Source organism: Schistocerca americana, chromosome 8 (assembly GCF_021461395.2).
Source record: "Schistocerca americana isolate TAMUIC-IGC-003095 chromosome 8, iqSchAmer2.1, whole genome shotgun sequence".
NCBI classification, from domain to species: Eukaryota; Metazoa; Arthropoda; class Insecta; order Orthoptera; family Acrididae; genus Schistocerca; species Schistocerca americana.
In genome coordinates this window covers 404438943-404454273 of record NC_060126.1, presented here as the reverse complement: position 1 = coordinate 404454273, position 15331 = coordinate 404438943, and the positions used below count along the sequence as shown (strand labels likewise).

At 40.8% G+C, this 15331-nt stretch overlaps 1 protein-coding gene across 3 annotated transcripts in view; it reads left to right on the top strand.

Moving 5' to 3' along the window:
• LOC124545286 (serine protease filzig-like) overlaps nucleotides 1–8183 on the top strand; it is a 362293-nt gene extending 354110 nt beyond the window's left edge. For all 3 annotated transcript variants that reach the window (XM_047124172.1, XM_047124170.1, XM_047124171.1), the window contains exon 12: nucleotides 7880–8183. In XM_047124172.1, the coding sequence (XP_046980128.1) occupies nucleotides 7880–8079 (200 nt within the window). In that variant the 3' untranslated portion in view covers nucleotides 8080–8183. The remainder of the gene's footprint in view (nucleotides 1–7879) is intronic.
• The last annotated feature ends 7148 nt before the right edge of the window (nucleotides 8184–15331 follow it).

Genomic DNA, 15331 nt, shown 5'->3' with positions numbered 1-15331 from the left:
TGAGGTTGGAGAGGAAATTCTGGAGTTCTTCTTCATTGTGAGTCCAGATCATGAAGATGTCATCAATAAATCCGTACCAATCTTTGGGTTGGCAGGCCTGGGTAACCAAGAAGGCTTCCTCTAAGCGACCCATGAATAGGTTGGCATATGAGGGGGCCATTCCTGGTACCCATGGCTGTTCCCTTTAATTGTTGGTATGTCTGGCCTTCAAAAGTGAAGAAATTGTGGGTCAGGATGAAGCTGGCTAAGATAATGAGGAATGAGGTTTTAGGTAGGGTGGCAGGTGATCGGCATGAAAGGAATTGCTCCATCACAGTGAGGCCCTGGACATGCGGAATATTTGTGTGTAAGGGAGTGGCATCGATGGTTACAAGGATGGTTTCTGGTGGTAACAGATTGGGTAAGGATTACAGGCGTTCGAGAAAGTGGTTGGTGTCTTTGATGAAGGATGGGAGACTACATGTAATTAGTTGAAGATGTTGATCTACGTAGGCAGAGATACGTTCTGTGGGGGCTTGGTAACCAGCTACAATGGGGCGGCTGGGATGATTGGGTTTGTGAATTGAAGGAAGAAGGTAGAAGGTAGGGGTGCGGGGTGTCGGTGGGGTCAGGAGGTTGATAGGGTCAGGTGAAAGGTTTTGTAGGGGGCCTAAGGTTCTGAGGATTTCCTGAAGCTCCGCCTGGACATCAGGAATGGGATTACCTTGGCAAACTTAGTATGTGTTGTTGTCTGTAAGCTGACGCAGTCCCTCAGCCACATACTGCCGACGATCAAGTATCACGGTCGTGGAACCCTTGTCCACCGGAAGAATGACAATGGATCAGTCAGCCTTCAGATCACGGATAGCCTGGGCTTCAGCAGTGGTGATGTTGGGAGTAGGATTAAGGCTTTTTAAGAAGGATTGAGAGGCAAGGCTGGAAGTCAGAAATTCCTGGAAGGTTTGGAGAGGGTGATTTTGAGGAAGAGGAGATGGGTCCCGCTGTGATGGAGGATGGAACTGTTCCAGGCATAGTTCAATTTGGATAGTGTCTTGTGGATTTGGATCATTAGGAGTAGGATTAGGATCATTTTTCTTCGTGGCAAAGTGATATTTCCAGCAGAGAGTACGAGTGTAGGACAGAAAAATCTTTGACAAGGGCTGTTTGGTTGAATCTGGAAGTGGGGCTGAAGGTGAGGCCTTTGAATAGGACAGAGGTTTTGGATTGGGAGAGAGGTTTGGAGGAAAGGTTAACTACTGAATTAGGGTGTTGTGGTTCCTGATTGTGTTGATTGGAATTTTGAGGTTTTGGGGGGAGTGGAGCTGGAAGTGGGAGATTGAGTAGATGGGAGAGACTGGGTCTGTGTGCAATGAGAGGAGGTTGAGGTTTGCTGGAAAGGTTGTGAAGGATGAGTGAGTTGCCTTTCTGGAGGTGGGAAACCAGGAGATTGGAAAGTTTTTTGAGGTGGAGGGTGGCATGCTGTTCTAATTTGCGGTTGGCCTGTAGGAGGATGCTCTGAACAGCCGGTGTGGATGTGGGAGAGGAAAGACTGAGGACTTTTATTAAGGATAGGAGTTGACCGGTATGTTCATTGGCTGAGTTGATGTGTAGGTGAAGGATTAGGTGGGTGAGGGCAATGGATTGTTCAGTTTGAAATTGGTATAGGGACTGATGGAAAGAAGGGTTGCAGCCAGAGATGGGAATTTTAAGTTTGAGGCCTTTGGGGGTAATGCCAAAAGTCAGACAAGCCTGAGAAAATAAAATATGGGAGCGTAAACTGGCTAGGGCGAAGGCATGTTTGCGGAGGGAATGTAAATAAAACTTAATGGGGTTGTTGTGGGGGTGTTGTGAGGGTGACATGGTATTAGAAGGTGGAAAGTGTAACATGAGGCTGAAATGAAAATGAAAACAAAAATATATGGGGAGAGATAAGGTGAACTAGAAAGCAATTGGAGATCTGGTGTGAAAAAAGGCGAGAAAGTTTTGGTTAAATCGGGGCTATTTTGATCCTGTGGTGAACTTGGGTTGGTAGACAACGATATGCACAATGGTTAGGTGATTGTGTTGCCGCCAAAACACGTTCAAGGGTGGAGAAATTCAGGAAAATTTCGAAAAAACTGCGTGTAAATGTATTAAAAGGAGTGGTTTCGTGGTGGCAGATTATGAAAATGACGCTAACAATTGTCTGACGAAGAAGTAATGACGTTGAAACCTGTGGGAAGCGGCTGAAAATGATCAGTGATGTGGGAAAAACAGAAATGGAAATAAAGCGAAAGTTATTAGAACCAGCCGAAATGGTTGTTTAATAGGTGAAAGGAACTGTTTGTGAACTAGAAACGGTGGATTTTATAGCAGCGGTAGTGTTAAAAGTGGAAAAAAAAATTTTTTTTTTTTGTTATGATTTGGAAGTGGGTTACATATTATTGAGTATATATAGGCGGGATAAAATTGTATAGTAGATTAGTACAGTAAAAAGGAGAAGGTGAATACAAAGTGAAACTAGTGGCAAAAACAGAGAGAGAAAATAAGATGGCAGAAAAGATTTCGAAATGTAACAGTGACAATAACAAACGTAATTGTTGGGTTCAAATTAATGATATGGACATAACAGAGGGAAACATTCCACGTGGGAAAAATATATCTAAAAACAAAGATGATGTGACTTACCAAACAAAAGCGCTGGCAGGTCAATAGACACACAAACAAACACAAACATATACACAAAATTCAAGCTTTCGCAACCAACGGTTGCTTCATCAGGAAAGAGGGAAGGAGAGGGAAAGACGAAAGGATGTGGGTTTTAAGGGAGAGGGTGAGGAGTCTTTCCAATCCTGAGAGTGGAAAGACTTACCTTAGGGGGAAAAAAGGACAGGTATACACTGGCACACACACCCATATCCAACCGCACATACACAGACACAAGCAGACATTTGTAAAGCCAAAGAGTTTCGGCAGAGATGTCAGTCGAGGCAGAAGTACAGAGGCAAAGATGTTGTTGAAAGACAGGTGAGGTATGAGTGGCGGCAACTTGAAATTAGCAGAGGTTGAGGCTTGGCAGATAACGAGAAGAGAGGATATACTGAAGGGCAAGTTCTCATCTCCAGAATTCTGACAGGTTGGTGTTAGTGGGAAGTATCCAGATAACCCGGACAATGTAACACTGTGTTAAGATGTGCTGGCCGTGCACCAAGGCATGTTTAGCCACAGGGTGATCCTCATTACCAACAAACACTGTCTGCCTGTGTCCATTCATGCGAATGGACAGTTTTTTGCTGGTCATTCCCACATAGAAAGCTTCACAGTGTAGGCAGGTCAGTTGGTAAATCGCGTGGGTGCTTTCACATGTGGCTCTGCCTTTGATTGTGTAAACCTTCCGGGTTACAGGACTGGAGTAGGTGGTGGTGGGAGGGTGCATGGGACAGGTTTTACACCGGGGGGCGGTTACAAGGGTAGGAGCCAGAGGGTAGGGAAGGTGGTTTGGGGATTTCATAGCGATGAACTAAGAGGTTATGAATGTTAGGTGGACTGCGGAAAGACACTCTTGGTGGAGTGGTGAGGATATCGTGAAGGATGGATCTCATTTCAGGGCAGGATTTGAGGAAGTCGTATCCCTGCTGGAGAGCCAAAGAGCAAAGATTTACTGTCCTACACTCGTACTCTCTGCTGGAAATATCACTTTGCCACGAAGAAAAATGATCCTAATCCTACTCCTAATGATCCAAATCCCCAAGACACTATCCAAATTGAACCCTGCCTGGAACAGTTCCGTCCTCCGTCGCAGCAGGACCCATCTCCTCTCCCTCAAAATCGCCCTCTCCAAACCTTCGAGTAATTTCTGAGTTCCAGCCTTGCCTCTCAATCCTTCTTAAAAAAACCTTAATCCTACTCCCAACATCACCATCCGTGATCTGAAGGCTGACCGATCCATCGTCATTCTTCTGGTGGACAAGGGTTCCACGACCGTTGTACTTGATCGTCGGGAGTATGTGGCTGAGGGACTGCGTCAGCTTTCAGACAACAACACATACAAAGTTTGCCAAGGTAATCCCATTCCTGATGTCCAGGCGGAGCTTCAAGAAATCCTCAGAACCTTAGGCCCCCTACAAAACCTTTCACCTGACTCTATCAACCTCCTGACCCCACCGACACCCCGCACCCCTACCTTCTACCTTCTTCCTAAAATTCATAAACCCAATCATCCCAGCCGCCCCATTGTAGCTGGTTACCAATCCCTCACAGAACGTATCTCTGCCTACGTAGATCAACACCTTCAACCCATTACATGCAGTCTCCCATCCTTCATCAAAGACACCAACCACGTTCTTGAACGCCTGTAATCCTTACCCAATCTGTTACCCCCGGAAACCATCCTTGTAACCATTGATGCCACTTCCTTATACACAGATATTCCGCACGTCCAGGGCCTCACTGCGATGGAGCACTTCCTTTCACGCCGATCACCTGCCACCCTACCTAAAACCTCATTCCTCATTACCCTAGCCAGCTTCATCCTGACCCACAATTTCTTCACTTTTGAAGGCCAGACATACCAAAAATTAAAGGGAACAGCCATGGGTACCAGGATGGCCCCCTCGTACGCCAACCTATTCATGGGTCACTTAGAGGAAGCCTTCTTGGCTATCCAGGCCTGCCAACCCAAAGTTTGGTACGGATATATTGATGACATCTTCATGATCTAGACTCACAATGAAGAAAAACTCCAGAATTTCCTCTCCAACCTCAACTCCTTTGGTTCCATCATATTCACCTGGTCCTACTCCAAATCCCATGCAACTTTCCTTGACGTTGACCTCCATCTGTCCAATGGCCAGCTTCACACGTCCATCCACATCAAACCCACCAACAAGCAACAGTACCTCCACTATGACAGCTGCCACCCATTCCACATCAAACGGTCCCTTCCCTACAGCCTAGGTCTTCGTGGCAAACGAATCTGCTCCAGTCCGGAATCCCTGAACCATTACACCAACAATCTGAAAACAGCTTTCGCATCCCACAACTACCCCCCCGACCTGGTACATAAGCAAATAACCAGAGCCACTTCCTCATCCCCTCAAGCCCAGAACCTCCCCCAGAACAACCACAAAAGTGCCCCACTTGTGACAGGATACTTTACGGGACTGGATCAGATTCTGAATGTGGCTCTCCAGCAGGGATATGACTTCCTCAAATCCTACCCTGAAATGAGATCCAAAGTGTCTTTCCGCTGTCCACCTAACCTTCGTAACCTCTTAGTTCATCCCTTTGAAATCCCCAAACCACCTTCCCTACCCTCTGGCTCCTACCCTTGTAACCGCCCCCCAGTGTAAAACCTGTCCCATACACCCTCCCACCACCACCTACTCCAGTCCTGTAACCCGGAAGGTGTGCACAATCAAAGGCAGAGCCATGTGTGAAAGCACCCACGTGATTTACCAACTGACCTGCCTACAGTGTGAAGCTTTCTATGTGGAAATGACCAGCAACAAGCTGTCCATTCACATGAATGGACACAGGCAGACAGTTTTTGTTGGTAATGAGGATCACCCTGTGGCTAAACATGCCTTGGTGCACGGCCAGCACATCTTGGCACAGTGTTACAATGTCCGTGTTATCTGGATACTTCCTACTAACACCAACCTGTCAGAACTCCGGGGATGGGAACTTGCCCTTCAGTATATCCTCTCTTCTCGTTATCGGCAAGGCCTCAACCTCTGCTAATTTTAAGTTGCCGCCGCTCATACCTCACCTGTCTTTCAACAACATCTTTGCCTCTGTACTTCTGCCTCGACTGACATCTCTGCCGAAACTCTTTGCCTTTACAAATGTCTGCTTGTGTCTGTGTATGTGTGGTTGGATATGGGTAAGTCTTTCCGCTCCCAGGATTTGAATGACCCCTCACCCTCTCCCTTAAAACCCACATCCTTTCGTCTTTCCCTCTCCTTCCCTCTTTCCTGATGAAGGAACCGTTGGTTGCGAAAGCTTGAATTTTGTGTGTATGTTTGTGTTTGTTTGTGTGTCTATCGACCTGCCAGCTCTTTCGTTTGGTAAGCCACATCGTCATTGTTTTTAGATAAATTGCAATGTTAGTTTAACCTACTTAGTTCTGCAGCAAAGAGCGTGCCAAGTGTCTGGCCTAGAGCAAAATAAAACTCAAAACTGTTAAAATCCTGTTTCCTAACCACAAAACACAATAATGTTTTTATTTCATAACAGGTTCCTACTATCAAAAATATACCTAACTGCGAGAATATAGTTTGTATGAAATTTGTACATATTACTGAGTTGGAGCATAAGTTTGCAGCATTTCTCTATAAGTTTAATAAACACAACAGATACACATAACAGAGGCTTTAGTCATCAATAATATATTCTCCTGCAGTTTTTACAACACTCTCCCAACACTTGGGCAACTTTTCCATTCCATAACTGTAGAACACAGGTGTATTTGAGGTGACGAACTCATTGAGCGATGTTTGGAGCACATTTTCATCAGGAAAGGGAGCTCCTTGAAGGTTGTTTGACAGATAGTGGAAAAGGTGAAAATTTGAGGGTGCAAGATCAGGTGAATAAGGTGTATATGGTACAACTCCCTAATCCAAATCATATACAGTTTTTTTGTGAGTCTAACAGCATGCAGGTGGGCTTTATCAGGGATTATCATCACTTCATGCAGTCTTTCTGGTTGTTGTTCTTGTGTTCTTGGATTGCATCCTGAAGACATCTCAGCCAGCAGTGATGGTTACCCATCAGGGGAACAGTTCCTAGTAAAACACACCATCATGATTCCACCAGATCCATAACATTATCTTTTGTGATTACACCCAAGTCTTTGTACATGGAGTTGCTGCTTTGTTTGGACTCATCCTTTCCTTTCTTCTCCTTATGTTAGCATAAAGACACAGCTGTAAACCACTTGTTGGTCTGCTCAACTATAATGTGAGCTATATTTTCTATGGCTGAGTTTGGAGGCTCAATTAGTATGCTTGTGTCTTGTGCCATCAGCAAACATTATAGTTTTTGAACCGCCTTTTAAAGTTACTGGAAGATCATTTGTGTCAGTGAAGAATAGGGATGTTCCCTATGCAGATCCATGTAATACCTCACATGTTATGTTTCCCCACCTTGAGTTTAGTTTCACATATGTCACATGATATGTCAATGAGACCCCCTGCTTTCTGTTGTGGAATAAGGTTCCATCCACACAAAAGAGATGATATTAATGCCACAGCATCTTAATTTACAAGTTGAATTTTGTTATCCACACAATAACAGGCTTTGGCAATGTCACACAATATACAAAACAGAATAATTTTTGCTCTTTAGTTCTGTTAGCACTTCATTTGTTAGGTCTCATGTCACTTTTTCTGTAGAGAATTGTTTTTGAAAGCCAAACTGATAGGCAGCTAACAAGTCCTGCTCAGTTAAATGATCATAGCCCACTTTCTCATGTATTTTAGGAAAGGCTGGAAGAAGTGAAACAGGTCTGTAATTGGAGGTAGTTTCCTTATGACCAATTTTGTAGCTGTATGTTACTATCTAAATATATGCCATGAGTCACTGACTGATTAAAAAAATTAGCTGTTCTCCCTTGCCCCTACTCTGATATTCCCTTGTCTGTATTAGCCTTCATACATACTAAATCTATCACTCTTGATATATGACACAACCTTTCCCTCACCTATACCCATGCTTCACACTATTTCCTCCAAGTCACAGGCACTGATTTGTCAGATCAATTAAACCAACTGACATATTGTGTCTACTCTGGTGTTGATGCCTCATTTTCAGTCATTTCAAAAATTATGAGACAAAACATACTATTGTATTGTATACAGTGAAGTAAAAATTTCTTGTCTTTGATGAAAATTGAACTGCTTTCTAATCTATGTTTTTGCAGGAACTAGTGTATGCAATGGAGACAGTGGTGGGGGCATGGTGTTCCCTATGACAACTCGTGATGGTGCACGAATCTGGCAGCTCCGTGGGATTGTAAGCATAAGTGTCAGCAAGGAAGATAGAGTGTGTAATACAAGTCACTATGTTGTGTTCACTGATGTAGCCAAGTACCTGGATTGGATCCGGAAATACATAAAATAAGAAATAAAAAATTCACTTCCATTGTTTGATATGTAACTGGACCTGTTTTCAGTCCAAAAATCTCAGCCCATGAACAAACTCTAATAAATTCTTCATTAAAACAACCAGTTGCATTGATGATCATCACAGATGATAATCAGTGGTGGGATCTGTAAAGTGGAGACAGCATTTGTGGTAAATACTATGTGCTCCTTCAAACATTTCACACATTTAAGAGGGCTCCTTTTCACTATCATACAATTAAGTCCAACATACCAGAAACAGACAGTCCATATGGATAACAGACAGCTTGGAGTATCACATGTAAATGTGCCATCTGGGGGCAGATGGTCTTCTAAACTATATTTCAGTAGCTGGAGATCCTGATTGGTCAACTAAGTTATTTTTCCTGTACAAAAAGTCTACAGAACTGAAAGTGTGTTTACCTGAACCTGTGTGGATTTCAATTAAGGAATTTTCCTGTTTATAGATGATTGTTGCCATTAAGTGAATGTACCTGTTCTGGAAGATAGCTGAATAGCATTGTTTCATTTAAAGAAACAGATCTGTGGAGGTCTAATTGAAGCAAATAAATTCTGTTTGTTTTTGTGGAAATTTGAGTGTCATGTTTTTGTGAAACTTTTTCCTTTGCTGACATTGAACAGTGTTTATGCTTTGTTATATGGAGGTTATCAGTAAAAGTTGTTAGGGGACAGATGGAGTTGAAGTGGGTATCCTAAGTGGGGTACACATTCCAGTTGAGTGGCTAGGATCTCAGAATGTTTCTGTAAGTAGTTGATCACTGCAGAACAATGATTATTAATGTGAAAGTAATGAGATGTTTAACTCTGTCTCACAGGTCCTTGTGAGGCTGGTGACACTTATTTAGACTGCAAATGTAAATGTCATGTGACTAGGGCCTCCCGTTGGGTAGACCGTTCGCTGGGTGCAAGTCTTTCGATTTGACGCCACTTCAGTGACTTGCATGTCGATGGGGATGAAATGATGATGATTAGGACAACACAACACCCAGTCCCTGAGTGTAGAAAATCTCCGACCCAGCCGGGAATCGAACCCGGGCCCTTAGGATTGACATTCTGTCATGCTGACCACTCAGCTACCAGGGACGGACACTTATTTAGACTGATTTGATAGTGTATCAGAACAGACAATGTACGCAAATAAATGTTTCCAATTTAATACATATAGCAGTACTATATGTAACTTTTCACACATCATATGTCATCAAGAGTACATGGATTCAGGCAGCAGCTGCAAGATTGACTTTATGCAGTGCCATGTAAGATTCAAGATTAATGAAAGGAAAATTTAAAGTTCAGGAACTGTGCACAGGGCTAGTGCAAGCCAAAATTAATTGTTTATAAAGAGAGCTGCCAAATCAGTCCAGTCCAGACAGTCACATACCACGCTGAGTGTGAGCAGATGCTGACACTATGGAGGCACATGTGAAGCGTCCAGTCAGCAGTTCTCATCCACTCCAGAAAACTGGTATCTTCCAAATGTTCTACACACTACAGGTAGCAGTGTTGGTGGTGGTGGGGTGGGGAGTCAGTTCTCAAAGAAGGAAAGAAAGATAAAACATTAACAAATAAAAATGGCCAGTGAAAATTATATTGCATTTTTATTAACTGAAAAATAAAAGACATGTACACTTTCCTATGATGCATTAAAACAGGCTGTCATGTATTTGAGAGGAGTTTTAGTGAGGGGGAAAAATTTGCATAAAACATGAACCAGATCCTTTTCAGCTGAAATAAAGATCAAGATTGTATTTAAATTGTGATTTTCTTGTATCATACAACTGGCTCTCAACATCTGAAACTTTGCAAAATGGTTTCTTTATTTAATATTTATTTTCAGCCTCAAATGTCTTGTTTGCAGGAGGTGGTTTTAGATTTCTCTACTTGAAAAATCCAGCTAGGCAGAAACTGTAGTCAGTGATGATAGCTGAATATAGTGAGTGGCTGTTCTCTTGTGTAGCACTCACCTTTAAGGCTTCAGTATAGACACAACAGCAACTGAGGGACATTTGCAAAGACAGGTCTTCTAACATGCCACTGTTATGTTCTCAGATTGTTGGCATATAAAGCAGTGTAATTGTCAACTGATTCTTCTGTCATTCCTCTGTACAGTAATACCACACACAGCCATACGTAAAAATTGCAGTTTCATGAAGGAAACATCAGAAATGAATTGGTTTTAATCAACATGATCTGTAGTGGTACAAAGTATTAATTAATTGTGCAGTATATTAGAATAATACCATGTACTCTAATTCAGTATGTGACAAGTTTCTATGCCTTACAATAAGAATCTCTCTACATCCTACTATAAAATCAGACAGGCTTTTATATACCCTGAGGCTTGTACTGTGTCCCACTTCCTATCCAGGGTTGGCTGTACATTATGAAAATGACTTCATATGGTTTAACTTAGTCTAGCACACCTCATCAGGAGTGACACATCAGTTAGAAACAGATGCCCTGAGATCTCTGTGAGAGCTCATAATGTTCCTAATTGTAATATACTACAGCAGTACCAATTATTTGTACTCACACCATGCACCAATAAAAGTAAGATTGGACATATCTAAGCTACACACTATCTGTTTATTCCACAAAAATATTTAATAGTATTAATTACATATTAAACATTAATTACACATTTTTAAGCACAGGTGAAAGAGTTAACAATTTAAAATGGACATAATGGCAGTAGCAAAAGAATGAACATAACATATGTAGCTGGAGACATATGGCATTCATGGAAAACTTTCATTTCAACCTTAACAATTGTTCGTGTCGTGTAAGAAGGCAGCCCAGTTTTCAACCATTCTGCACATCCCCCTCCACTAGCCACTGGCGGCCAATAATATTCATTCTAAGCGGCTAGCAGAGAGTTACAGCTGGAGAGTGAGAATTTCGCTCCTACATGCAGCACTGTTCCCGCACTTTGTGACAACTGAATTATTCATTCAACTATCAATTTTTTTGTTTAATTTTTTTTCTTGCAGCAATATAGCAGATTATTTACCGCATAAATGTTTAAGTATAACTAAAAAAAAAAGTCAGGTGACGGCAATAAATGTGAAGTGCTTCACAAGCAGGCGAGGCAGATTATTTACCGCATTTATAACTTTTTCAAATGTGAATTTAAAAGCAGGTCTCCTACTGTTGATACTGTAAAATACAAGAACGGACTCTAGAACCATGTAGTGTTGGCAAGGGAATTGTAAAGGAAAGTGTCAGAGATGTAGGAACCGTTGGAGCAGTTGGTATCATGTCGCTTTGAAAGCATCGAAATGGATAGTTTTAACAACAATCTTTTAAAGTGCTCCATGTGAATTATGAATGCCCAACATAACAAAAACATGTTACAGTTATGCAGGCTTCAATGGTAAGCACTTCATGAAGGTAAAGAATCTTAAAAGACGTTGGTTCCAGATATGTTAAGAAAAGAGTTTTTAGTTCAAAGAAGTGACCTAGGTGTAGCATAAACTATATCCCATATAAAAATTCATGATACAAGAGAAGGAGGTAGTTCAACAGTGTATTAACTTGATGAAACCTGGGTCAATTAGAATCATTCCAAGAAGATCTGCTGGAAAATGAGCAATGGTACTGGCGGTTTTAAAGTTTTCATAGGGATTGGCTCTCAGATAATTATTCTGCATGCTGATGCTTCTTCTGATTTTATTTCTGAGAATAAACTTGTATTTACATGCAAGAAAAGCAGCAATGTTTATCATTCGGCAATGAACACTGTCATTTCATGGCGTGATTCACAATTCATGTCATACCTTGCTTTTAAGTCAGTCATTGCCAGTTATAATTCAACTCTTATGGAGAAAAAATCAAGTACAAACCCCAGAAAAGCAGATATTTTTAACCGGCTTAAAAATAAAAATATTAAGCACTATATAAACCAGACTCGTACCAATCTCCTGCAGCTCATTAATTTATACTTTACAAGTCGCATGACAGAAAGTTCAAACTTGACTTCCTTGCACATGATTGGGATCATTTGCATTTACATATGTGTCACTGTCATTGTAACCCCATGGAATTAATTTGGACAAAGGGTTTTAAGGCTATGCGGGAGCAAAAGAAAACAAAACATTCAAGATAACATACAGTGAATCGGTTGTGCATGAGGCAATAGACAATGAGGCAACAGACAACATCCCACCTGTATCATGCGCACAGACTGTGTGGCATGCTGAAAAGCTTCAGAAAGAAGAATTTGACAGGGAAGTGATGATGGATATAAGCCGTGAACCTATCATTGTAAATTTAAAATCAGATTGTTTGCAAACAGACTCAAATAGAAGTGAAGATGGTGTTATGATGTAGACTTTGGAACAAAGAAATAATATTTCTTAGTTTTAAAGACTCATGGTTTAAAAAATGTGTTAGTCAACATATCAGCTGCATGCATAATAATGAGAACTTCCTAGCCTTTTTGATTAGGACTTTGTATCCCTATAATTCTGGAGACTATAATGTCCAACATTTTGCCCAAGGAGAAGTTAAGCGTCTCCCATCATGTTGTAAACCTCTGTCATTTTCAAGCCACGATCTGGATAAGGCCCTAAAATGACAGTAACTATTACTTGTCGAGATATCAGTTGTTTTCTATGTTAGCGGACAGATTCTCAGGAGTTATTCGCAGGTGACAGTTAATTGTTTGCTTGTCAATGGACTATAAATGCGGTCTCTCACTGTAATATCAAACATGTTAGTTTTCACTCATAATGCCCATTAACAAACAAAAATATGACAACTTACTGACCATTTTTATGATAGTCTTTTTAGTCTTTTCTACCACTAATTCTTTTTTACATTAGTGATTACACTTAACTGTCATCAAACACACACACACACACACACACACATACACACACACACACATACACACACATTATACATTTTTTAAAATTCTATTGAGCAGAAGCAGTTGTCAAGCAAATATAACGATTTATGTTTGTGCTTGAAGTTAATTTTGATGTGTATTAAATTTTTACTTATAATGCAGTTCAAATTGCAATAAATGTTAATTATTGCAATCAGTTTCAATGTTATTTTGAAAAAATTGTACTTCACATCTTCACAAAGCTGTGTCAGCTGTTCTTGCCTCCAGACATCACGCAGAGTAAATCTGTGCAACAGTGGACACGAATTAATATTTTTCTCATGACAATCGATCGAAATTGGTTTTAAAATTTATTATTCCCCTCATATATTTGAACATATTACCCAATTTACCATTGGCAAATGACCCTGACTGTTATCTGCAGCAATGCAGTTCAGCAATGTGGGCTTTGTTTGGCTGCTCTCTGCTGCCGTGCATGCGTAGTTCTCATCCCCCCGTGCTTCCTTTCCGCTCCACCTCTATGCATGGGAGCACCGTCCCAGGTGACGTGGGTTTTAATCACATATACATAGCCTGTCCAAAGGTCCACAGGTAGATAGTAAGTAATGGATCATCACAGAAGATTTAAAAGATTTATACTCCTAGCAAACTTGGGAATGGAAAAGGGCCTATTCCCAACATGTCTGAAAAAGTATAAAGGGAGGTCCTGGAAACTATAGATCTAAAGTGCTTACATCCACCCTATCAAATATTGTAGAAACAAATATAAAATTTAAAGCAAAATAATGTTTATGAAATACAGCATGGATTAAGGAAAGGAAATCTACAAACACAGTAGTAGCCTGGTTCATCACACACGTTGTTGTGGCACAGTCCTCCTGTAATTTTTTGTGGGGTCCTGGCTGGATGAAGAGAGGGTCATATGATAGGTATGTGGCCAGTTTCCTCCCACTAAAACACAAAATGCACACATGGTTAAAATACACTTTATTACACGAACCAATTGAGTACTTAACTTCTGATTCTTGTCCGTGTCCATATCACAACTATATACAATGACTAATGTTTGCTCACAGCTAGCTAAGGTGCAAGGCAACAACTAGCACTGTGGAAGTCCAGAGCACAGTGCAATGTATTGAGGTGCAATGCAAACTGTGTCCTGATGTGATTTAGTGGGGTACTGAGGCAGAGCGATTGAGACAGCTCAGTCGGTGGCAGCAGCCTGCTCAGGGGGCATTATCGGCACATAGTCTGGGGGTGTGTCTTGGTCTTCTTTTGTCATAGGCACAACTATTGCTGACATAGAACCTCATATTTAGGCACACTAACCAGCACAATTCAATAGAAATTATTATCATGCATAAAATCCCTTTTTAAACAAATGTCTCTCCACAATTCAGTTACTCAGAAATATAAATTTTTAATTGTAATTTGTGAAAATCTAGTAAACAACAATAGGTAAATTTACTTTTAATAATAGTAAACTTACAGAAAAAGCATGTTGGCAGTTGTCTGAAGTCAGTCTGTGGTGAACTTGAAAGGTGCAACCCCTATGTCCTCTGATTTGGGGAACTGTACTGCAGACAGCATAGAATACATTACAAGTCAGAAAATTTATCATGTTTTATCTAAATTTTATTTTCATTAATTTGCTATATGATTTATTGATTGTTTAAATGATTAATTGGACAGTGAATGTGTAATTATTACTGTGGATGGTGTCAGATTCCAATAATGTTTATTTGTAATAGTAGTATCAGACTGTGATCTGTGTTTTTTTCCAAATGAAAATCACTGTGCACACTGTTTTTGTACTGATATGACAGATTAAGTAATTTAGAGTTTTATTCAGTGACTGTGTTAATTAAACAGTGTGTAATGGGTTTAAGTGCAGATATTTTTATATGTGGTACCTTAATATGTACATACATCGGTGTGTTGGTTGCTTTTTCTCTGCATCTTCTGACAAGCTTTACGACCTGATGTTTTCTGCAGAGTTATGCTCCAAAACTAAGTGGTGAATGCCTGTCAGTTCTGCATTCTTGCATTCACACTTCAACACCTGACCTTCTGCCCACAGGAAAATAAGCATTAACAGCTTGTTCTTGCCACATGTATGTCTAACCAACCTGAAAATATGAAACTTGTGATGGCTACAATTATTAGTCAGTAAATGAGGTAAATACTGGTGTAATGTTATTCAGTACACAGTCCTCAGAAATATCTACGCTTATACCTGTTACACCCTGTATATATATTTGCCACACATGAACTTTAGTGTCACTTCAATAGTAGATTACTACATGAGAACAGTTCCATTATAGGAACATCAAGTGATTGTAGTATGTTGCTATTTATTTATTGGTGTATAATTTAAATA